General features: G+C 38.9%; 1 protein-coding gene across 1 annotated transcript in view; it reads left to right on the forward strand.

Moving 5' to 3' along the window:
- SLC30A8 (solute carrier family 30 member 8) overlaps positions 1 to 23,912 on the forward strand; it is a 29,935-nt gene extending 6,023 nt beyond the window's left edge. Inside the window, exons 2-8 of the mRNA XM_017660154.3 lie at positions 1,476 to 1,675; positions 10,777 to 10,923; positions 12,966 to 13,119; positions 17,011 to 17,161; positions 18,783 to 18,888; positions 21,635 to 21,769; positions 23,127 to 23,912. Of these exons, the coding sequence (XP_017515643.1) occupies positions 1,476 to 1,675; positions 10,777 to 10,923; positions 12,966 to 13,119; positions 17,011 to 17,161; positions 18,783 to 18,888; positions 21,635 to 21,769; positions 23,127 to 23,272 (1,039 nt within the window). The 3' untranslated portion in view covers positions 23,273 to 23,912. The remainder of the gene's footprint in view (positions 1 to 1,475; positions 1,676 to 10,776; positions 10,924 to 12,965; positions 13,120 to 17,010; positions 17,162 to 18,782; positions 18,889 to 21,634; positions 21,770 to 23,126) is intronic.
- The last annotated feature ends 819 nt before the right edge of the window (positions 23,913 to 24,731 follow it).

A 24,731-nucleotide genomic window follows, 5' to 3' on the forward strand; every position in this document is an offset into this window, starting at 1 on the left:
TTGGGAGAATGTTTAGCAGTTGGGAGAGTGGACACCCTCTCTCCCTGTATAAGAAAATGTAAGCGCATAGCTCTGATTACCTGGGGCCTCCATTCCATTACCAGGAGGAAAATGAACCTGCGGCTGTAGTGTGCTTAAGAGCCCTGATAAAATCAGGTTACTGCTTGATACCTCTAGATGTTTTCAGTTGTGAGCTAATAATTCCCATTTATCAATTAATCTAGTATGAGCTTTGTTTTCTGTCAACCAAAAACATCCTGATTAATATGGACTCTTATGTTTTAAAAGGCTGTTTATATATTTCAAAGCTAAACAGCAAAATATCAATAATAGTTGTCTCTTGGAGGTAAGATTACCAGTGATTTGTTTCCCTCTGCTTTGTGCTTTTCTGTAATTCCAGATATTTTAATAATGAATTTATATTGTTAAATTCAGAAAAAAACAAATGTAATGATAATTAGAGTAATAATCACCATCATCAAAGCCAAAACCTTCAGATCTTTAATTCCAGACAAATGAAATAGCTCTTCGAGTGGAGGCTAATTTATTTGTTTTTATACCTTTCAAAGTGAAAATTAGAAATCTGATTAGTTTCAAGATATGTGGACGTTGACATTTGGATCAGTATAGATTGGTTTTAGGTGTTCAGATAGGGAGGCAGTATGGGGTGTAAGAAAAAAATACTTGGGTTGGAATCTTAGCTCTGCTGTTTTCTGGTTATTTGACCACATGCAAATACTTAACCTCTTGGAAGCTTCATTACCTCAGCTAAGAAATTATGTGGTTGGACTAAATGTTGTCTACAATTTTTCCATCTGTGAAATTCTATAATTCTATAAATAGCTCCAAATAAAGCTTTATATTTGAGCAGAAAATATATGTACTGCCTGGTGTAGGAAGCGTAAGTATATTTAACTCTGATTACAACTTTGATAGATTGGTAGAGATCAGTTTGCAAAGCTGTGTTAAAGTTTTTGAGGGTGGGTCCATGTGAGTCCAAGAAAGAATGCTATGATTTTTATCAGAGTTGCTGTGGAGAAGGGGAATTATTGCATGTAACAGTGAATGTCTGAATCCTCAGGCTGCCTGACACACATATCTAACATCGCCCCCATCCTCCTTTTTAAACTTGTAGCACAGTGTCCAAAATTTTTTCAAAGTGAAGTCATTGGGAAGGAAATGCATCAAAGTGTATCTGCTTTCTTTCTCCTGTTCCTTTGATATCTCTTAATCACTGGTGGAATAGACTGAAAAAGAGCTTGACCAAATAAAAACAAGACTTCTAGTAGTTGAAAATTCAGAAGGATAATTCTTGCTTGATGTTCACACTTGATAGTTCTCAAAGAAGAAGCTATGAAGTTTAACTTTTTAGCTAGTTAGCAAATGTCCTTTTGGTGGTTCCAAAGCTGGGTAGGGCTGTCAGTGAGGTGTTTGCAAGCATGCTCATTTTCTACATCTGTCAAACTCATCCATAGTGTGGAACTACAGGAGAAATCCTTGAATAAAGATCCATGTCCTGGAGAGAGGCCAGAGGAGCCGGAGTCAGGAGCCATCTCTCACTGCCACAGCAACTCCAAGGCCACAGAGAACAGGGCGAATGAGCAAGTCTACGCCAAGTGGAAACTCTGTGCTGCTTCAGGAATATGCTTCGTTTTCATGATCGCAGAGGTTGTGGGTGAGTATTTCTTGGGAAGATTTCTCTTATTAAACAAGCATGCAAGCAAAACCATGCATTATTATGGGAGGGTTACCCAAGCTCTTCTTTTAAAGAAAGATTTAATATTTTCTTAAGTATAAAGTAACAATATGCTCATTGTAGTAAGTTGGAAATAGAAGGAAACAAAATAAAAACGATCATTTCCCACATTGAGAGACAACCTCCAATAACATATGGAGTACTTTTGTGCAATATATTTCCCATTCGTAGCTGACTACTTTAAAAAAATAAATAAATAACTGAGAGGATGCTGAATGCTTTTGACCATGCCATCAAATACTCTCCAAAAACATTTTTCTGCCTGAACAATATTCTATAAAATGCTCCACTGTGATTTACATAACTCTCTCTCTCTTCTTAGAAATTTAGGGGCTTTTTTCCTGCTTATTGACAAAGCTGCAGTAAAACACCTTTAATTAATAAAATTCTGAATGTCTTTCTGGTTAATCCCTTCAAAGGGATTCCTAAAAGTGGAAATAATTGGTTGAAGGACAAGAATATTTTTTATTACTTCTTGATGCATATTGCCAAACTGTTCTATAGAAAGCTTGAAAGAATTCATGTCTGCCAGTTCTACATGAGAATAATCTTTCTCCAAATCCTTACCAGAATCTATTTTAATCTTTTAAAACTCTTTGGTAATGTGTAGATGAATATGCTTTATTTTAATATTCATTTCTTTCATTGTTACTGTTAGAATTTTTTTGCATGTTTATTAGTAATCCATATTTCTATCTTCTAATGTACTTCCTGCTTGCCTCGAATATCTTGTTCAATTATTTTTTAGATAATTTGTAAATTCTCTATATTGATCTCTGGGAGTTCTTTATATAGTGAGGATAGTAAACTTTTGTTACATTTGTTTCAGTACTTTTTCAGATTATATGTAGAATATAATTGTATATAACATTACATTTTAAGCTGATTTCTTTTACTATTTTTTCACTATTTTAGTGTTCAGTAAGCTTTTCCCATCTACTGAGAAGATAAGTATCATTTGTTGTTCAATTTTTTGCATCTAATTTTATATCAATGTGAAATTAGATATACTGTAAAGATTTAAATCTGTTTTTCTAAAGAGCTAATGAAGTTTTCAGTATCACTTATGGAATAATTAATTATTCCATGTATTTTTTATGTTTTCTTTTATCATTTATCATCTATTTATAAATAGAATTTGGTTCTAAGGTGTTTCATTGATCTCTGTTGCTGGTCTCTGTCACTAGTAATCTATTTAATTAATGTAGATTTATATGCTACCACATCTGTTGTTCTTATTCCTTGTTGAACAGAAAAAAGGTAAGGGTATTTAGTTCTGTTAATCATTCTAATTGAACATGAAAATCAGTTTGTTTAGTGACCTCCAGAATCTATTATGATTTTATTGCTTTATAAATTAATTTGGAAACACAAATCTCTTTAAAATACACAGTTTTCCCCCTGAGGAATATGGTATATTTATTCATTTATCCAAAAATGCTCAGCCTCTCACCAATGTGTTGGTATTTTAGTTTATTTGTTTGTTTTAATACAGAGACAGCCTATTTCTTACTAGAGTTATTTGTATGTGTTTGGTTTATTCCTTACAGAGGTGAGTGAGGTCTTCATTCTTCTAGACATTTCCTTTCTGTATTCTGGGAAGTTTCCACTGTGTATATTCATTTTGTACCCAATAGTGTATGTGAATTATTTTCATTCTATGTCTCAGTCTCTTTTCCTTGCTTCTCCCTCATCCATCCTTCCCACCCATCTCAGGAGATATATCTTCCTTGTGCAAAAAACATATTTCTCCTTATTTTCAATTATAGCTCTTCTGCATGTTTCATATTTTTACCATGCCAAATAATCTTATTTATTAGTTTTATCAATTAATTTATTTATATAATTTAACATCTTATGCTAAATGAAATATTATGATCAACTACCTAATTATTTAAATAATTTAAAATATTTCCTGAGAGTTTAAGTATTTTTGTTATGTTAATGAGTGTTCTCCTTGTCCTAGTTTTTAGAATAACTAACAAATAATCAAGAATGAGTGAATTTTATAAAATTTTTTTCTTTTAAATTTATTCTGTTAAATATCTTTTGACATGATGTGTGTTATATTCAGAGATATCCTAATAAAATATGATTTTCACATTTCTGGCATTATGACAACTAATATTTATTTAGTTCTTATTATTTGCCAGGAACTGTGATGAGTCTTTCTACCACAATATCTTACTTAACCCTGTTGAACTTCCTGATAAATAGGTCCTATTATTAATGTGCATTTGTATACAGTGGGTAAGGGACTCCACTTGCATAACATCTGTAAGTGGGCAGGTGGTCTGGATTCCAGAACTCATGTTCTTAGGCTGTTGGCATAGTGCCTCTCAATTTGGAGCTGGTGGACCATTCTCTCAACTGCTCAATCTGAGTCACTCATATTTTCATTATGATCTTTATACCTTTGTTGATAATTGGTATTTAAATATAGTTCTCTGTTTGGAGTTCTTTTTTTAAGCTTTTGGAGTCATGCAAATTAAAGTGAAAAGTTTAGTTTTAATAATAACTTTTTAATAAAAAAAGTGAAACAGTTCCTGTAACATCATAATTATCTCTTCTTTTTAAAGAACTTCCTAATAAACTGTCTGGCTTTGGAGACACTCTTGGAAATAATTCTTTGATATATCTTCTAGCTTCTTCCTCATTCACTGACATACTCAAAATTTCTACTTCTTGACTAAATTTTGGTTATTCATGTTTTTCAAAAGTCAGTCATATCACTGAAATTTTCATATTTATTATCATGCAGTGGAATATGATTGTCTTATATTGATACTCTTATTTATTCTAGCTCCTTTATCATTTTAATATTCTTCATAATATCTTTCTCTTCCTTGCTCTAACTTGGTAATGACTATTTTATTGATATATATATTTTTTCTTGAATATATTAATAGTTGAAATTTTCTAATTTACAGTTTTGGCTTTAAAAATCTTTGTTAGTTCCTCCATCTTTCTTCAGGGTTATATTCTTATTACATATTTTAATATCTTGAGTTACCATTTTTTTCTATTAATAATAAATTTATGTGCAATTATGAACTTGATCTAGATGTTTTGATATGCAATGTTTTAATATTTATTTATTTTTCCAAAAATAAATAAAGAGCACTACAAATTACCTGGCATATAGTATCCTAAGCTACTACCACTTTGTTACCACTGCTACCTGTAACACTCTGTTACCAATATTTTGGTTTCATTTTCTATTATTCAACAGGAGGACTAAATTGATAATAATCTAACTAAAGGAAAATAGAGTGTACTAAGATTTTTATTTTTTACACTGGAAGATAACTTAGACCCATCTTTTCCAACAGAAATCCAGCTTTGGTAAATAATTTTCCAGTCAAAGTTTACAAAAATTATTGATACCAAACAATTTCTAGAGATAGAGTAAGTCTTTTGAGGGAACCAACTTACTAGCTTGATGAATAATAACAGCTTAATAGCAAATAACTTACTTTTAGCAGTTCCCATCTGGAAAACTCCCTTTAAAAATCCACTGACAGCTATGCCAGAAGGGTATTCTTTTTTACTATTGAAATTCATAAGATCATGGACAATAGTCTTTGCTTATGTAAGAGATAACAATATGGGAAATCTAGAAAATAGAATCCCTTTGAAATGTGATTTGAAAAGGTGATGTTCTGGAAATTCATAGCCTTCTAGACAAAGTACCGGCACAGTCCATACAAACACAGTGCAGGACGATGCATGAACTGGGCTCTTTCCTCCTATGGTTCTGCCTGCATCCATGGACATCACTCCAACTGACGTCTAACAAATAGTCTGAAACACCATGGTCTCCCAATCACAAAACTCACTTTTTTACTTATACCTTTCCTTATGCCATCATATTGCTTTTAAAATAACATATTTTTAGGGGGGAAATGGGAAGCTATTCACTTGGAGTGAACCTCCTCCTCTCATTCTTAATTAATTAGTCTATGAGTTCCAATCTGACTTTAGAGTCAGAAGACAGTGATGTCAGTAAAGGAATTAAATGGATACTGACGATCATTTGGAATTTGAGTTGTATTGATTTTGAGCTGATTTTCCTAAGACCTTGCTTTCATCATGTTAATTCTGTCTTCAAAATTCTTCAGTGGCTTTCCTTTGCCTAGTTCACTGCTTTACGTCTTTCCTCTATCATGGCAAGAATAGGAAAACTACCGAGCACGGTCTGAACTACAACGGTACTTGCAGCAGGAAGAGGCAGTTCGGAGGCTCTCTCTGTGCCAGGCCACCCTCAGCTGCCCCAAGTGAAAAGAGATCCATGTATTGCAAAGCTCGGACATCCTGGACACTATGAAAAGTTCTTACCTTGGCTTTCAAGTAATTCCACCATCTGGTTGTCAAACTGATAGCAGTCTTTTTCTTTTAGTACTTCCCTACATGACTCTTCTGTTTTAGCTATTAATTTATTCTATACACAACAATCATTGTATCTTCTTTTTACAAATTTATCTTATATATTTTTATGAAGGTATCATTGATGTACACTCTTATGAAGGTTTCACATGAAAAACAATGTGGTTACTACATTCACCATAATATCGAGTCCCCCCCATACCCCAGTGCAGTCACTGTCCATCAGTGTAGTATGATTCCACAGTCACTATTTGTCTCATCTGGGCTACAGTTTCTTCCTCATGATCCCCCTGACACCATGTGTACTAATCATAATACGCCCCAATCCCCTTCTCCCTTCCTCCCCACCCGCCCCCCAACCCTCCCCTTTGGTAACCGCCGGTCCCTTCTTGGGATCTGTGAGTCTAATGCTGTTTTATTGCTCAGTTTTGCTTTGCTGTTACACTCCAACAATCATTGTATCTTAAAGTTTCTGCAGCTTTTGCTTATGCCTTTTTATTTGAATGGAAAAACCCTCTCCACATCCACCACATTCATCAGAGCCCTGTCCACATTCAAGACCCCAACACATACCTCACCTCTTCCCGCCAGACATTCTTGGCCATGTCAGAGAAAGCAATCATTCTCAGATCACTTTTGGCAATCTGGGAGGTCCTCATGCAGGATATGGGATTTGAGCAAGGCCTTGAAGGATTGGGCAGGAATTGAAAGGTGCCTAAGAGGGAAATGAGAAGGGCCTTTCAGGTGGAGGAGGCATCTGATTAATGTTGTGGTCCAGGTGGCAGTAAATATCAGCCTTACCTAGAAAGAAGTTGAATGGGTAGGTATGTAACAGGACAAGAAATATGTATTCATAGAAAGCAATTCAAGTGACTCATGGCTATGCATTTAGGTGCCACTGTTCGCAGTGGACTGGTATTGCTGCTCCGCAAGTTTCCTCATTCTCACTGGGCTGACTGATGTTCTGGTCCTCTTGGCCCAAGTACCTTCATGCTCACAGGTGAGGCTAGGTGTGAGATGCCAAGCTGGATTCTTCAAACACTGGGTCTTTACATAAGGAGTCTGGGGGGGAAAAACCTGCTCTCTCTCTTACCTTTATAAATACTATGCTATAATGATATAAACCTGGAGCTTCCTGAGGCCCAGCTTTCTTGCCAGTGCAGAAGAAGTCTGTCTTCAGTAAGACAATAAATAGCAACAGATGGAGACAGAGCAGAGCCCTAACATTTTTTGAACTTTAGAATTAGGCTGCACCTGATCCAATCACACCCAAGTTTGTTCTCAGCTATTTCTGCCAATAAATTATCATTCTGCTGTTGTTGGTTGAGCTAGTTTGAGTCAGGCATTTATGACTTATAACTGAAAGATCCTACCTAAGGCAGTGGTGTAGGGTAAAAGATAGTGGAGAATAAAACTAGAATGGTAGTTGGGGGTTCAAGAAGGACTGTGAGGCCTGGCTGGGAATTTGGATTCATCCTGTAGGCCTTGGGGAGCAAATGACATTTAGAAGAGTGGAGACCCAGGTCATGAAGTTGTGCTCTGAGAGAGAACTGGCCACAGAGCAGATGGGTGCAGAGCAGATTGGAGGAAGGAATCAGAGGAGGCTGTAAGTTTCTATGCCCACTGTTAATGGGCCTGGGGGCCTGTTGAATTGGGCCTCTTTCTGATTGCTTGTGAAACTTCCTAACTATAGAAAGGCCATAAAAAGGAGTTACATTGCAGATGTCAATCTGTGTCCCTATTTGAAGAGACAGATGTACAGACACTGAACTCACAAAAATAAGTTCAAGTATGGCCATTACTAGAAGAAATTGAGAATGCCAGAGAAAGGCATCCTGAAGCAGGCCTAGTCAGAGGCAAGCAAAGAGGAGGGGCACTAGGTCCTAGACGGGAATCCAGAGCCCGGAGCCTGCTGGGGAAGGTGGCTGTGCATCTCAGAGTAAACAAACTCCTTCTTAGTAAGAGAAAGCTCCAGCTGGGTGCTGTGATAACCACAAGCTTTATCCATAAGGGAATTTATTTGTACTAGCCCTAGGGTGTCTCAGCAACTTAGGTCACGTACATGTTTTGAGGTTCTTAAAAATTTAAGAAATGACAAAACACACCTATGGAAACTGTGGTGTGTTTTAAATACTTGTTAAATATTAACTCCATGAGTTTTTGAGGTCATTATACAGTATAATGCTATTCATAAGACAATTAAGGAATTTTTAAAATATGAATTAATAGCATACAGTAATGGGACAAAAGGCTAACACTGTCAGATGAACGATTACTTCTTTCCATCCCGTCAGTATGTCTCTGTTCGCCACAGAAAGCGTCATGTGGGCTTAACACCAACTCTTTAAATCTGAGGTGAATGGGAGACCAATGGCTCTCCCGCATCCTTCCTATCTTCCCCCAACAAGCCCTAAGAAGAGCGCCCATTTCCAGAACTTCTTCCTTAAGCCTCTCCTAGCTGGTTATAAGTGCACTGCTTTCTATATCTTCCCAAGTAATCTGGAAATAGGAGTCCCACTGCCTTACTTCATGCCTTTCTTATAATTCCCTTGGACTCTTACTACTATTGTGTCTTAACTTCCAGTTTCTTCTTCTCCGAGTCAGCCTCCACACTGCTGCCAAAGATCTCTCTCTTAAATACAGATCTGAACATGTCACAACGTGTCAAAATCCTAAGTAGAAACCCTTGTCCTGAAGGATAACCTTCAAATTCTATAGCGTGACCTCAAACTCCCCACATGGGATCCCGACCCACCCTTGCAGTCTCCTTCCCCATCATTCCTCTAACTCACCACATCTCTCATTTTTCCACAAAGGTGCTCTGTTCTTTCATTTTTCCCCTAGTTTTGTTGTCTCTTGGCTCTTTCCCAAAATCTTTACTTTCTATCTGATTCTTACCCCTCTCTCCTGTGAAAAGTTCCTCATTGCTCCCAGAGTGAGTGGATTTCTGAGCCCCTAGCCCATTACACATGTCTTATGTCAGCAAATGTTAGAGGATGAGATCCCTGGAAAGAGGGCTGTGGTTTGTTCATCTTTGAATACCCCAGCCCTGTATCATGCACAGTGAGGGGTCAATAAATACTGGCTGGATGATTGAATTAATTGTCAATAATACCCCGTGCTTTCAGAAGCAAATGTAAGTTCAGCCACAAACTACCTCTTGCAAACAGTTTGTGCCATAGAATTCAGCATGATTGCCCACAGTTTTCTGGATTGTTCTTTTAAGTAGCTCTGCAAAATGGTTTTTGGTTGCTGGGCCTCCACATAAACATGCTTTCTTCAAAGCAAGTCTTTTTTCTTTCTTGGTTGCCTCCTGACTGAACTAAGCCTGGTGAAAAACCCCTATAAACTTCACTTCCTTGACTTAGGCTATGGTTTTAGCCCAGCACACAGAATCACAACCATCATTCATTGCTGAGATTGTGGCATGCTGTTTATCTACGTGTAGTCATTCTCTGGGCAAGAAATTATGCGTTATTAATACAGCTTTATTTTCAGGCCCAAGTTTGGCAGACAGAACAACATTAGAGGATAATTGGAAGGACAGCTGATTTGTTAGCAAAATGTTGCTTTTTGGCTAATGAATCATTCTAATTTTTGCACTGACAGCTCAGTAACAAGCCTGAAGACTACTTTGCTTCAGACCATTAAACTTTGACAAAGCAGTTATTAACTACAGCTAGAGCCAGCAGTCTGTGGGGGATTATTGCAATTATGAGCCATCTCTGTAATTTTTTTAAAACATTAGTTGAGCCAAGGTGAGTCTGACGATGAAAGGGCTGACGACTGACAGTTCCTGTTGCTCCGTAGTACATGAGGCAATAAACAGCAGTGGGAAGGACTAATCAGTCAGCAGAGGCTCTTTGCTGGGAAGATGCAGTAAGAACAAAAAAGGTTATTGCTCTGAAACAACGCTTTCCTTGGGAAGGAAAAGACAAGGTTTTCCTTTGACTTCTATTTTGGAGGCTAGAGGTCTTTTCTCAGAGGGGAAGTAGAGGGAGGCCACCAAATAGGAAAGCAGGGCAGGATTCGCAAGCTGGGGTTCACACCCTATGCTTTATTGCATTGTTATACTTCAGACCTGCTTGAACTGCTGCCCTTTCTCCTTACTGCTCCCCACTATTCATAAGAGGGATCTTCAACTCAGGTGGATAACATAAATTAGCAGAGCAGAAAGAAGTGGTAAAGACTATGGTAAAATTACAAGTCAAATACAAAGACATCTGCCGGCCAGAGTGTGACTCCTGGTTTACAGACAGAAGTCTGGGTCCTCAGCCTGAGGTGCAAGACCTTTCACGTCTGGCCTATGCCTCTCCAGTTTCATCTTTCTTTTCAAATCCTTACATCTCAGCCTAACTGGGATGGTCTCTTGCTATTTGCAATCTCGGTATCTTTGGTCTCCCAGGAATGACTTCTCCCTTGAAATTCATTTCTACGTGTTCAAATCTTACCTGCTCTCTAGGTGTCAGTTTCTTGTCAACTTGGGAAGAAGAGGTGGATGAGATCAATGTTAACACCCTTTCTCATCCAAAGTTTTGTGAATCTGTGGCATTTTTACCAACTCTGGATAGCATGCACTTGAATCCAGTTGCACTCTGGGGCTCTAACCGCATGTAACACTCTGCATCCCCTAGGTGGGCACATTGCTGGGAGTCTTGCTGTCGTCACAGATGCTGCCCACCTCTTAATTGACCTGACCAGTTTCCTGCTCAGTCTCTTCTCCCTGTGGCTGTCATCAAAGCCCCCCACCAAGCGGCTGACGTTTGGATGGCACCGAGCAGGTACAGTTCATCAAACGAGCGTTCATGGCAGAGCAGGGCTGTAGAGTCAAACCAAGGCTAAAAACGGAAGAGGCAAAGCAAAGCCCCATTCGGAATCCCTTAGAGGCACATCTCTGGTGCACAGGACAAAATGTGGATGTGGGAATGTGCGTTCTCAATGTTAATTCAGCTAAAACGCAGATTAATTGTGCTATCTCTCCTCTAATGGGACAACAGGAATACATATGCCTCATCAGCAAACACTCTGGCCCAGAGTCTCAGTGTGTGGTTGCAGCTCTGATAGTATTACATTCTTCTACATCTGGGAGAGAGGATGGGGTAAGTTTCTACCATTTTGCCAAGTAAGGAACAGAGAGCCCAAGAGATGTAGAGACTGAAAAACCTCTGGCAAAGTTGGAAATAGAACATGAAGGAGAACTGGAGGCAGAGCAAAGGTCACTGACAAGCTAACACCCCCAGCCTTCACTAAAAGGTGCCACTGGACACAGACCACAGCTTGTGGACTGACAATTGTGGACTGCAGTTTTTCAAGCTTAGAATGATAGGAAGTTCTAATTTCATACCGATTTATCATCACAGGTGTTTTGAATTGCCTTTCCTTTAACATTCAGAGGAAGAGAGCAGGGGCAATGAACATCAATAAAGAGAGTTTGTGGCAATGTGATCTGAAGATGCTTTTCAGTCCCTGAACAGAGCTATGCTTGGAAAACATGTATCTTTGGCCGAGCACCCAACATTTTTACATATATTTAACCCTTTTTGATACCATTGGTCAAAGCTGTTCTGTAAACATAGGGAGGACTCAGGATTTAAAATACTGCTGTACTTTCTTATCCTGGCCATGGAAATCCCTGAGCATGGACAAGCTAGAAGACCAGGCAGTCCTGTTCAGCAGAACTCTCTGCTTCAACATCAATGTTCTATAATACCAAGTACAGTGGTTATGGAGCACTGTAAATGTGGCTAGTGCTAGTGAAGAACTGGATTTTTAATTTTACTTCTAAATTTAAACAGCCCCATGGGGTTCCCATCTTAGGCAGCACTACTATAGAAACATAGATTAATATCAACGAGCGTATCAAACATGCCATTTCATGGATAACTGTGTTTAGGAAGAATCTATAAAAGGTAAATATATTTAAAAAAATACTAAGTGGCTGATAAGACAGACGGCAAAAATCCTGAAGGTTGTATATAAATGACGAGTCTGAGAAGCAGTAGCCCGGCCCTGGGGAACAGTACATTACATTGTTCTGCTTTAAAAGGGGGTTAGAGCACAATTACACCATGTGCTTCACTACTGATTCTCAGGACATTGCCAGACCCATGTAGGCGTTTAGAACCTATCCACGAGGTTGAGTTAAAAGATCAGGGTGAGGTGTTAAGGAATTCCTAAGTGAGCAAGGTACTTTTGCTCAGCTGGCAGATTGAACACTACCTTATCTTTAAATATTAATGTAAATGTCTCCATTCTGATACTTCTTTTCCTTAATGTTTGTTCTTAAAATACAATTAGACTACCGCTATACTTCTGAGCTTGCCTCCGTGTTCATGTGTTGGGCTGGCAAATCAAACTCGTTTTCATCAAGGACCCTCTGAAGCCTTCCCTTTTTACTATTTTCTTCCACAGAAGGTACTGATACTGGCAAGTTGTAAATGTTTTATGGAGAAATTAACAGTTTCTAAACACATTTTATTCTTTGTGTCTCATTTTTTCATCTCCTAATAAGTTTCCATCAGTTTAGCACCTGTTTAAATTAAAATCCCCCAGGAAAACAGTGATGGGCAGGCAGCAATTAATTTGCTTTAAAAATTCGCTGGAAATTACTTAGTAATATGGAGCATAATGAACTCAGACGCTGGTGTTTTATGAATGCAACATTTAAGCGCCTCAGCTTAGCATTAAAATCCATCCACACTTCTGCTTTGTGAACCAGTTGAAAGCCTCTTTTTCCTTTGTGGAGGCAACATTAATGTCTTAAGTCACTTGGGGAGGTTGATGACTTTTTTGTGCATGGGTATCCGTGTGCTTGAATCCCTAGAGATCCTCGGGGCCCTGCTGTCCATCCTGTGCATCTGGGCGGTGACCGGTGTGCTGGTGTACCTGGCGTGTGAGCGCCTGCTGTACCCTGATTACCAGATCCAGGCAACCGTGATGACCGTCGTCTCGGGCTGTGCAGTGGCAGCCAACATCATGTGAGTCGCCCTGCACACTGCCCGTGAAGCTTGTCTTCAATCCTGTCTGGACATAGATTTGCACTGTTGTTTCTTTTTGTTTAATTCCTCCACTTGTGAGGATGGTAGTGACCCGACAGTGTTCAAACAGTGCTAAAGCTGCTTGTACTAGTTTAAGTCAAAGGCTATTTTAATACTGGCTTCTAATAGCTACCATTCTGAGTGCTTTCCATGTCTACATTACCCAGGTCGATGTTCACAACAGCCTTACTTTACTGATTAGGCAACTGAAGCTCAACAAGGTTAAATAAATTGCCAACCAGGAAGTGCAGAGCCAGAATTTGAATCTAGATACACCAGACCTAGAATTGAGTTCCTAGGAATTAATGCCTATTGACTGTCCCACATCGAAGTAATTGACTTATTGACGGTCCCACGTCGATGTAATTAATTGACTTACTGGTGGTCCCACATTGATATAATTGACTCTTATTCAGTCTTTTTTGTTGTTGTTATGTAAACACATCGGTTCCTAGAGGGCTAGATTGGAAAGGATCTTAAATTTTATTTACTTCAGCTTCCTTTCTGCTTTTGAATGTTCTTCTGTACCATCCCCATAAAATTGTCATTAGTTTCATATACATAAAAAAAACTAATAATGGAATTTATTTCTTTCAAAAGCAGTCTCTTATCTTTACATCATTGTGCCCTGATGCCATGAAAGTTCTTTCTTATGCTGTGTTAGCTGAACTCTCTCTTTGGTTTTTACCTATTGATCCAGTCTCTTATTCAGACAGTCTTAAATCATTCTAACAGGACCTGTGATCACTGCCATATTGGTCTGCCTTTCACCAAACAAACTACATGATTGTTCATGAAAATGGGGTTTTGAGGCCAGAGCTTTAATCAGTTTTGGTCAAAATGCTTCTTTCCATTTGATAGTCTGATTCTGGGCACCCCTACTTAAAACTGCATCACCTGTCTATCTATCATCTATCATATATCTGCCACCTGTGGTACACAGAATAATGGCCTCTCAAAGATTCCACATTCTATCCTTGGAACTTCTGAACATGTTAACCTACCTTGTAAAAGGAATTTTTCAAATGTGATTCAGTTAAGGAAGGATCTTGAGATGGGGAGATTATCCTGGATCACCGAGATAGGCCCCATACAACCATAAAGGTCCTGATAAGAGGGAGGCATGAACTGGGAGAGGAGAGAAGGTGCTGTGTGGCTGGCTTTGAAGATGGAGACAGGGAATGCAAGTGAGCTCCAGCAGCTGGAAAAAAGTTAAGAAAATGAACTCTCCCTTAGAACCTCTAGAAGGAATGCAGTCCTGCACACCTGTTTTAGAGTTCAGATTTGCAGAACAAAAAGATAAAACATTTATGTTGTTCTAAGCCAGAGAGGTTTTGTGGTAATTTATGACAGCAGCAATAGGTAACGACATGTCCTATCTTTGCACCATCTAGCTGTCTATCTTGTGATGCAGCATGCTATGCTGCGGGTCTATTCATGAAAGTGAAGAAGACAGTGATAGCAGGAGGGAATTTTAAACAGTGTTTTTGAAAGAGGACACAGTGAACTTTGGAATTGCAGGAAAATCTGAGCATAAACACTTCGAAAAAGCTCCTTAAGTCACTCCAATACCCTTACCTTGCGCCTGCCTCAGTTCCTTACCTCTTAGTTTGTGAACTATTGCTCAAAGTCTCTGAGCTAAAAAATTAGAAGAGTAGTATTTGATCTACTGTCACCAACTAGGTCCCTTTTTCCACCCAGTTAACTTGAAAATGTGTTTCACATTGGCACTGAGAGAAAAAGAGTGGGGTGATCCATAAAATCTATCAGCACTAGAAGACAAATAAGCCAGAGCACATGTCCTGCTGACCGCAGTCAATAACTGCATGAGGAAAACAGCATGTCTATAAGGAAGTGGGAAAAAGAAAAATACTAATAATTTCCCAAGACTCCTATGTCATATAAGTTGTGTCGATGCTACGTGAAGATGAGGGATACGCCTAGCTAATTACCACATAAATCTGGGTCCTCGATGATTGAATGAATCTGACTTTCTAATTTAATCTGTCCAAATTTTCTTTTTAGTGCAACTGCTTTTGAACTTTGATCTTAACATTGCAGGTGCTTTTCAAATTTAGAAAGTCAAGGGGATTGAAAAGTGTTGACTTCCTTGTGCAAGTAGGTAGTTATTTATGGTTGAAGATACTGAGTGACTATAATGTTTTCTTCCAGAACTGGGATTACAGGCATCAAGTGCTGCTAGCTGTGGTGGTATATGAATACAGAGATACCAGAACCATAATTTGGGAGTAAATTTATTCCTTGGGGACCCAGAATCAGGACAGAAACTTATAATAGAATTGCAAAGGGATTCGAGGATGAAGATTATTTACAGAGCCTTAAGGCTATTGCATGGTAAATTTTCTCTGCATGAAGCATTCCCTCCTCTCCTAGCCCAGTTAACTCTAATATAACCTTTCAATCCAACTCAATTGCTTTATCTCCCTAACTAAATCAGACTCCCCCGTGGTCCTATCCATAGTACCAGTTCTTAGTAGACTTAGTATAATTAGACTTTTCCATGTATGTGTGTCCTTAAATCCATGCCCTCTCCTTCACACTTAGAGCTATACTGGGGAGGGACCATGTCTGTTTTCACTCACCATTACACCCCAAGCATTTAATAGTGCCTGGCATACAGGAGGCCATAAATAAAATTTTTTTTTAATAAAATGATTTTAAAAAATGAATGAGAATGTGATGAGCACCCAGGGCAGACCTAGAAAGAAAGTCTATTAACTGCCAGCTGGATCAGTCTTTTTTAGGAACTTTAAATGGTAGCTCCTAATTGAGGGTGAATTTCTGCCCCCACACTGCCAATCTAAAAATTGTACATTATGTAATTTTCAAATCTTGGGGGAGAGCAGTCATTCCACTTAGTGGTGATGGCCTGAGATTTAACAGACACTTTACCTGCAAATAACCTGGGATACATGGTACCAAACAATAATTTCTAAAGTTTTTGTTCCAAAATGCACAGAAAGGACTTCTAGACTAAAAACTCCTTGTTGGCCATCAGTAAAAAGGTTCTCATTTTACCTTTGGTCTAATACCTCTTAAAGCTGTAGGTAAATAACATCGAGTACATGATTTATGGTGCCTACTACTTATCTCTTTGACTTAGGTAGGAGATACTAAGCTTTGTAATATATATAAAGTAAATACATATGTATATATATTGTGACATATAAAAGTAATATATATAAACACATATACAAAAGTACATTTATAATACATTGATATATGTCTCTTGGTAATAGCTACATATTCATAAGCATAATACTCTTATCATTGACATTAGGAAAATTTTCAAATTTCAAATTCTCATAGAAATGAACAAAATTTAAGTAATAAAAGATTTAAAAATCCAATCTTGATGGAATTCACTACTTAATTTGTTTATCCATTTTTGCTGCTTTTTGCATTTGAAACCAGTACATTTAATTAAGCTCTGACCCAAGCTCAGCTTTAAGCCTAGCTCTGTGCCTGACATTCAGTACTCCATCAGTTAATGGTATTTCCCCTCCTCATTGTCAAATTCTAGGCTTTCTTCTAAGAAGTGATGCTTTCCAGTTTTAATGTGAAACAGAGTAGCGTTAGGCAGACGGAAGAACAACTGAGGCAGATCTTCATGGTCTGTCCTGATGTGAAAAACTTAAAACTCTGATATACTTGTGTTCAAAATGAGTCCAAAATAGTACATTTTAGAGCATAATATTTAAACTATCTGACATTTTGGATAATATATGCAATTGTCAACTCCTCCGTTATGCTGCATAGATTTTTAAGGGTTAATTTCACATGTGCTGAGGATACTGTTCTCTCTTTCAGTCTAAGTGTAATTTTGCACCAGAGATGTCCTGGCCACAATCCTAAGGAGGTACAGGCTAATGCCAGTGTCAGAGCAGCTTTTGTGCATGCCCTTGGAGATCTATTCCAGAGCATCAGTGTGTTAACCAGTGCACTTATCATCTACTTTAAGGTGAGTATGTTTGAATTTACTCACTGTTGTAGTAATTTTAGAGATTAGGTAGTACAGAAGCTGACCCTTCAATATTAACTTAAATGAGAGTAAACAGCCTATGTTTGCCTACATACAAACTCAAACTACTCTGAAAAGTTTAAACAAACATTCAAAGCCTGAAACCTTAGACATTCAAATTCCTAAGATCCATGTCTCTAACTGTAGGGCTACCAATCTTTCAAGAAAGGAATTCCTTTTGTCATTCCTTTGTGGGTTAAGATAGACAGCATGGAACCATGAATACATTAGGGTTCTTGGGTTGTAAGAAAAAGAAAAGATCCTTAGCTCACTTAAGCAAAAATATATTTATTAGCTGAAAATTATTGGACATACTCCTGGACAGAAATCAAGGTAGAAATAAGAGCACTATGAGTATCCGGATTTCAGAAACCATTTAACTTCTCTCCTGGGCACCACATATAAATGACTGTGACTCAACCAATTTCTTTCCCATTTCTTGTTGCTTTGCTGAAGATTCATACTTTTGGGAAAGAAATTCCAAACAACCTAGCTTGGCTGAGGAGGGTAGAGCACCGGATTGACTATTCCACCAATAGCACCCACAATGGGGGGGAGGTAACTTCTCCCCAGGTCAGGGTGTTAATGGAAAGCTGAAATGGATCCTGGATGAGCCTCTGACACTAGGCAAATATTGGCTGCAGATCTCTGGTAATGCCATCAATCAACAGAGATGGCGTAGGGTGGAGGAAGGGGATAATGGAGAAGAGCATTTAGCTCTGTTTGTATTGTGATTGTCCAGTTAATGGGACCCCATTAATTTTCACTAAAAAATGAAAACATGCAAATAAAAATTACAAAGACATATACGAATTCAGTTGAGCAAATGCTCACGGAAAGCTTTAATTTAAGGAAAATAATTCAAAATTGTATAGGTTAGTGGAGTTTGAGAGTACTCTTACAAGGCTAGGTTGATGCTGAATTTCTTAGAGGTAACGAGGCATGGACTTTTCTGTGGCACAAAACTTCATCACAGGTATAATGGCGGCTCTTTCACCCTGAGGCTAAAGGCTCCAGTGGTGAAAGAGAGCAACGAAGAAGATTCTGTTCTGACCCTTAGGACTGTATCAAAGATGCCTGCCCAGAGTACGTGTCATAGAAATAAACTAACCGAGTCTGCCAAGACCAAGCTTCAGCTGTACTTAGTCATATGCAGATAATAATACTGAGCAGAGGAAACCCTTTCTTCTCCTCATAATGAAGGCTGAAAAGTCACTGGATATTGTGCAAATCTGTGCATAGTTTCATCACATACTCTGTATTTCTATCAATTTGAGAGAAGTTAAATCAGGCCTTTGGAGACACACTCAAGGATGTCTTTCCCTTTACTTCTTCAATGATCGGGAGAGCATGTCCTGTAGACCTTCTTTTTTCAGGCACAGATAGTTGAAAGCTGAAAAGAAGGATTGAGTCTCCAGGAAGTCCTGCCTCTGAGCTGGATGTCAAGTGATGGGTGAGGTGACAGGGAGGGAAGGAGGCAGGGGGGTTCACTTATCAGATTGATCAGACTTTCTGCATGGGAGGACTGAATTCACTTAACCAAAGTGCCTGTATTTTCTAGCCAGACTATAAAATGGCCGACCCAATCTGTACGTGTGTCTTTTCTGTCCTGGTCTTGGCCAGCACCATCACTATCTTAAAGGACTTCATCATCTTACTCATGGAAGGTAGGAGTGATTTTATTGTTACTCCCAGGATCAGTGTTTTTTCTTTCCTATAAGTGCAAAAGGCATGCTCACTGTTAATGTGCATTAGAGGGAAAACGTAAACTTAAAGAATTTCTGTGTAAATAAATATTATGATTTTCATTCATACAGAACAAATACAAAGAATTGGCTTCTGTCTTTCCTTCAGCAACTGTTAAATGATATGGTATATATAGTATAAAAACAGCATATACAAACATTACACAGAGAAGTTGAAGGAGACATTGCAAAAATATGAATTTATCCAGAGCTATGTGGAGAAGACCTAAGAAAGACTGTATAAATTATCCCTCAGGAAGCATTATAGCTACTGCAAAGGACTTGCCTAAAACCTTTGTTAGATAAAACCAGCAGTTTTCATACTTTAGTGGCTTCAGAATCACTTGTAGGGTCTGTTGAGACCTACTGGGGCCACCCCCACAGTTCCTGAGACAGTAGGTCTGGGGTGGGGCCTGAGAATTGAATTTCTGAAAAGATGTTGATGCTGCTAGAGATAAGTAAGGCAAGAAATAAAAAGGGTAGTGAGATTGTAACTCATCTCAAGGTTCCTGGATGAATGACAGCAGGTCTTCAAAGGGTCAAATGCAACTACCCAGAGATGAAACATTAGGCTCAACAGTCAATTTAGGTCCAAATACCAGGGGTCTAGAATTTGCATAACATTGCACTCAGAGCACAGCCTTTAGAATCTGACATTCCACTTCCCTATGGTCTTGGCAGTGCCTCTTAACCTCTCTGACTTCCCATTTCCTCTTCCCCAGTTAAATATGAATTGTTAATATTACTAACGAGCTCTTAAAGTTCTTATAGCTATTAAATAACTGTAAATAAAGTACTTAGCACAAACCTTGACAGGTAGAAGTTTCTCATAAAGGTGTGTTTTTATTATTGTTACAACATAACAATTTCATGCTTGACTCCATACACATTCTGTGGCTAATCTGAGACAAGAACTCCTTTAATTTGTTTCTATCACCTTGAACTTTGTGCAACTCATAGAGTGAAAGAACATTTTGGCCGGCTAATTGTTACCTCCCTGAAAAATATGAAGTGGGATTAAACTAAATACAATTGTAGAGTTTTAAATGAGCCCCAAGGAGGAAACCCCCATGAGCAAGTTCTTTAATCCTGTAAGAGGAGGGTTAAGGATTCCCTGTTCCTTTAAATTAGTGGTTCCCAACTACCTTCTCATTACCATCATCTGGGAAACTTTTTAAAACTACTTACTCTAGGCCCCACACTGAGATTCTGATTTAAATGACTAGAGGTGAGGCTGGCTTTGATGTTTTTTTTACATGCAGCCAAGCTTGAGAACCACTGCCAGGTAGAGCTGCCCAGTGCCTTATAAATGTCAGTGTGGTGGTTCTCAACTTTGACTGCTGTTGTTAGAATCACCAACTAAGCCGTGAAAATACTGATGCTGGGTTATCCTCAAAGGGTCTGATTTAATTGGTCTTGGGTATAACCTGGTCAGCAGGATTTCTAAAATCTCCTCTAATGATACTAAGTGCATCCAAGATTGAGAGCCACTCTGGAAGCATAGAGATTTCACATCCTCACCCACAGACAGGTTCTTTCAGAGGACTGGAATTGAGCTGAGGTGTATTTATTTTTAATAAACTCAACAGGTGAGTTGTAAATATATGACCGTGTTGTATATACATGAGGCTAAAAAGTGGTCATCCTTAGAATTTTCTTCTAAACCAGCCTCTTTAGATTATCTTTAGTTGATAAGGATTTACCCATTACGTTAAACGTTGTGCTGGTTGAGTTGATTTTTTTTAAAAGTTCTTATATCAAACTGATGCCTTTAACGATTCTAAATAACCACTGGCTCGGTATTTCTCTCTGTAGCTAGCCAAAGCAAGTACCTCACACTTTCATATCCTCTCATCTTCTAAATTTTGATCCTTGCAATGTTTGAGAAAAGTGATCCTATTTCCCTTCACCTTCCCTTCTCTAGACTAGAGACATCCTGGTTCCTTCAGCCTGAAAGAACAGCTGATGAGTGGCCGGGCTCCCCACCCTCCTGGGTGCCTCACACCATTTCTTTAGAAACGAGGGTGACAGTCAAACTGTTACGTTTTGTGACCTGGGCATTAAACCCTGACAATGTGCCTAAAATAACAGAAATTTTATAGACCAAATAATGTGATGGTATTATAACGTTAAGTTCACTAAGTGACTTTTGGGATAAATAGCATTTGTAAAGCATTACAGTTTACAAAGAGCAGATGTTTTCTGATTTGCTCCTCAAAGAACTCCATGAACTATATATTGCTCTTATTACCCTGTTTTACTAGAAATGTGTTGAGGATCAGAGAAATTCCAAGATTTGGGTAAATTCCTAACAGTTGTAGTCAGAATGCTAACCTGGGATTGATACCAAATCCCATGTTATCTCCTTATGCTTTCCAACGTCTTTGTAAAGATAATTGGGAAAAGCACAATTGGTTTAGTAATACACCCTGAAAACAAGGAATGATTCATGTTGTTGGTTATTGCATAGTAAGTTCTGCAAATATTCTTTGATTGGTGGCAAAGCCTTTGAAATAGGCAAATCTCATCTGTAAACATTTGAGACAAGAAGCCAGAATTGGGGAGAGTAAGTTAATATTTTGGTGAGAACTTTGCAGCCCCGTTTGGCCATGTCTCCAATCTGTATTTAGTTGAATATCAGCAGCCTTCCCCTCTTCCCTTTTATCAGGTGTGCCAAAGAACCTGAATTACAGCAATGTAAAAGACCTCATCTTAGCGGTGGATGGTGTGGTGTCTGTGCACAGCTTGCAGATCTGGTCTCTGACAATGAACCAGGTGGTTCTCTCGGTTCATGTTGCTGCAGGTCAGTGAGCTCTGAAAACACCCTGACAAAATTCTGTCCTTGTCCCATAAAGCCAGTAATTTCCCACCTTTTTGTAGAGCTGCCCTTAGTGTCTGTTCCCTGTCAAACAATCATGAATTATTTTGTTACCAAAGGCCTTTGAAAACCACCCCCTTGTGGATGTTGTCATAGCAACAATGATACTGATGACACCCCTGGAGGCTGACTTGCATGGGGTGGAAGGTAGAACAAATGGCTAAAAGGCCATGCAGACTTCAAGGCCTTAGACTGAAAATTATGCTTCAGAGTACTATTTGTCTTGGTGCCCGACCAGTAAAATAATTGGGATGGGATGAATTCAAAAATAATTCTTCATTGAGTATCTCCTGGATATAAGATGTTTTGCCTATCACTGAAGATAGTGAAGGAGACACAGGTCCCATCCTTAAAGTTCTAACAAACTAAAAGATACACCCGAAGAAAACAGTGGTGGGCTACTGAATGGTTAGAAGTTCTGTAACCATGTGAGATAACTGATAGGATGTAGGGTTTATTCTAAACTACCTCCTCAAGTAGAAGGTGATTTTGTTCATGATATGTTCTAGGGCTGGAAAAATAGGCAGTGGTGGTGGTGGTGGGTCTTTCCCTGCCTCCGGAGACAGCTCAGGCCAAGGATAATATGCTAGGTTACTAAACTGTAACTCAAGAAGTCAATTGAGGAACCTGGAGAGGCGTCCGAGGACTGTGCTCTCTCAGACATCCTCATCTTCACTGAGAGGCTCAGATCCAACTACAGGGAATTTAAAATATCCACCACACCAATATTTCACTGCACATGAAAGAATCTACTCAACAATCAGGTTACCACGGAAGAACTTTACAGCCTCCTGATACCTTTTGGGACAAGAGGAAAGATGCCAGTGAGGGTTGCTGCTCCAAGAATGGTTTGTGGGGAGCTCTAAATGCCTCCTGGTTCCTGTCAGTAGCTTTGATATAAGTTCTGATTAGATTCAAAGGCTGCAACCCGGAGATCCCTGGGGACTGGTGAGCAGCACTGTTTAAGAAATAATAGTTCTGTCCTGGGTTTTTCTAGGCCTTATCTTTCTCTTTCATAGTCAGCTCCTAGGAGTGCCAGGCCCCAGAGAGAACCGTGAGCAGGAAGAGTTCACACAGTGAGAGGGTACTTTGCAGCATTAGAGATTTTCCTGCCTTTTCTGTGTGAACGTAGCTGATTGTCAGAGTCAAAGGGGCTCCTTCTGAGTGCTCTGCCTGCACCCCACCTGACCAGCTCAAAGGCAGAGTGCTTGACGCTGGAGATTTAGCAGTTGCCCGTATATGTGCCATCAGTGCCAATCTCACTATGGTTCTTTATCAACAGCAGCAGGCCGGGACAGCCAAGCTGTCCAGAAAGAGATTGCTAAAGTCCTCAGCAGTCGCTTTCCTGTGCACTCACTCACCATTCAAATGGAATCTCCAGCTGACCAGGACCCAGACTGCCTTTTATGTGAAGACCCCCGGGACTAGTTCAGCGCACCGTCAGACTGAGTCTGACAGGCCACACTGCATGCTGCTCTGCAGTTTCTGGAATGTAAGAAATAAGGAACCAAAGACAGAATTTTGAGAAATAGATGACATAGTACAATGCACACATTATCCTTCTTTATTTAGCTCCATCCACCATGAAGGAAGATGCATTTAGATTCATCAGTCAATTGGATTATCAACTCATCAGTAGCTGTGTTCAATTATAGGAATATGTGCCCTGACTGAGCAGAGTTAACAGCTGTTTGGAACCACAGGCAATAAAAAATTTATCTCCCTTCAATAACACATCCTGAGGATGAGAGGGTAAAGTTGAACTCAGGAAAGTTTTATTAAGAATCAGTGCCAAGGCAAGGAGTCACAAAATCCTTCCAAAACATGAGAAGCAAAAATAAGAAGAACCAAGTGAGGTTAAAAAAGAATCTGGAGGCCAAACATCTTAGAACTTGACTTTCCCACCAAGTTGTAATATCATTTGGGGTAATATCATTGGGCTCTCTGTCAACATTACTTTTCACTAAATGGGGTAGAAATGCCCTCTTTCTATCTGGCTTGTAAATTATGTTTTAGTATGTCTAGAACTACTGAATGATATTTTACTTCTCTGAATAAAAGCCATGTACAAATCAAAAAATTGTGAAATTGCTGTTTTTTGAGTGTTTTCATATGGTGTGACCTAAGATAAAAGACAACAAGGAGGCACAGAGCATCAGAGGTCTTAGCCCAGATCACACTGGAAATAAGTTAGTCAAAGAATTAAGAACTTCTAGGTCTTGAATAATATTTATGTAGTGCCAACTAGTGTCCAGGTATTGTACTCACTATTTAAATACGATACCTCGTTTCTTTCTATTGACAGATTTGGGAAGTTGAAATTAATACCATCATTGTATAGAGAAGGACAGGGACTCATAGAGGTTAAGAAACTTAACCAAAGCCATTCATTCATTCACTCAGAAATATTTTCGATGCCGACTATGGGCTGAGTATCGGTGAATCAGGTCAATATGGCCTTTGTACTTGGAGTTACTTCACTTTTGTTGGGGAGACAGATATTCCACCAATAAACAACACCAAGAATGTACTACAAATAGCAGGAAGTGAAATGAAAGAAGAGAGGCTGATTTCGATCAGGAGATGTCAACACAGAGCCTCTCTGGAGAAACAGCATCCAAGTTGAGACCAGAACAAAAATGTTGTTGATAAGACAAATAAATTGTAGGAGAAAGCATATTCTAGAAGAAGCCAGAGCATGAGCAGACACCATGAAGAAAGGACTTGGTGCATTTGAGGAAATGAGGAAGGCCTTGTGGTGGGAGGGTACTAAGTAAAGGGGTGACTTGAAGGACATGAAGCAGGAGAGATCAGCAAGTCCAAGTTAGAAAGCTGAAAACCAGACATGTTTTATCCACTCTCATCTATACTTTTTGAACATTTTTTT

This window comes from Manis javanica, chromosome 2 (assembly GCF_040802235.1).
Source record: "Manis javanica isolate MJ-LG chromosome 2, MJ_LKY, whole genome shotgun sequence".
NCBI classification, from domain to species: domain Eukaryota; kingdom Metazoa; phylum Chordata; class Mammalia; order Pholidota; family Manidae; genus Manis; species Manis javanica.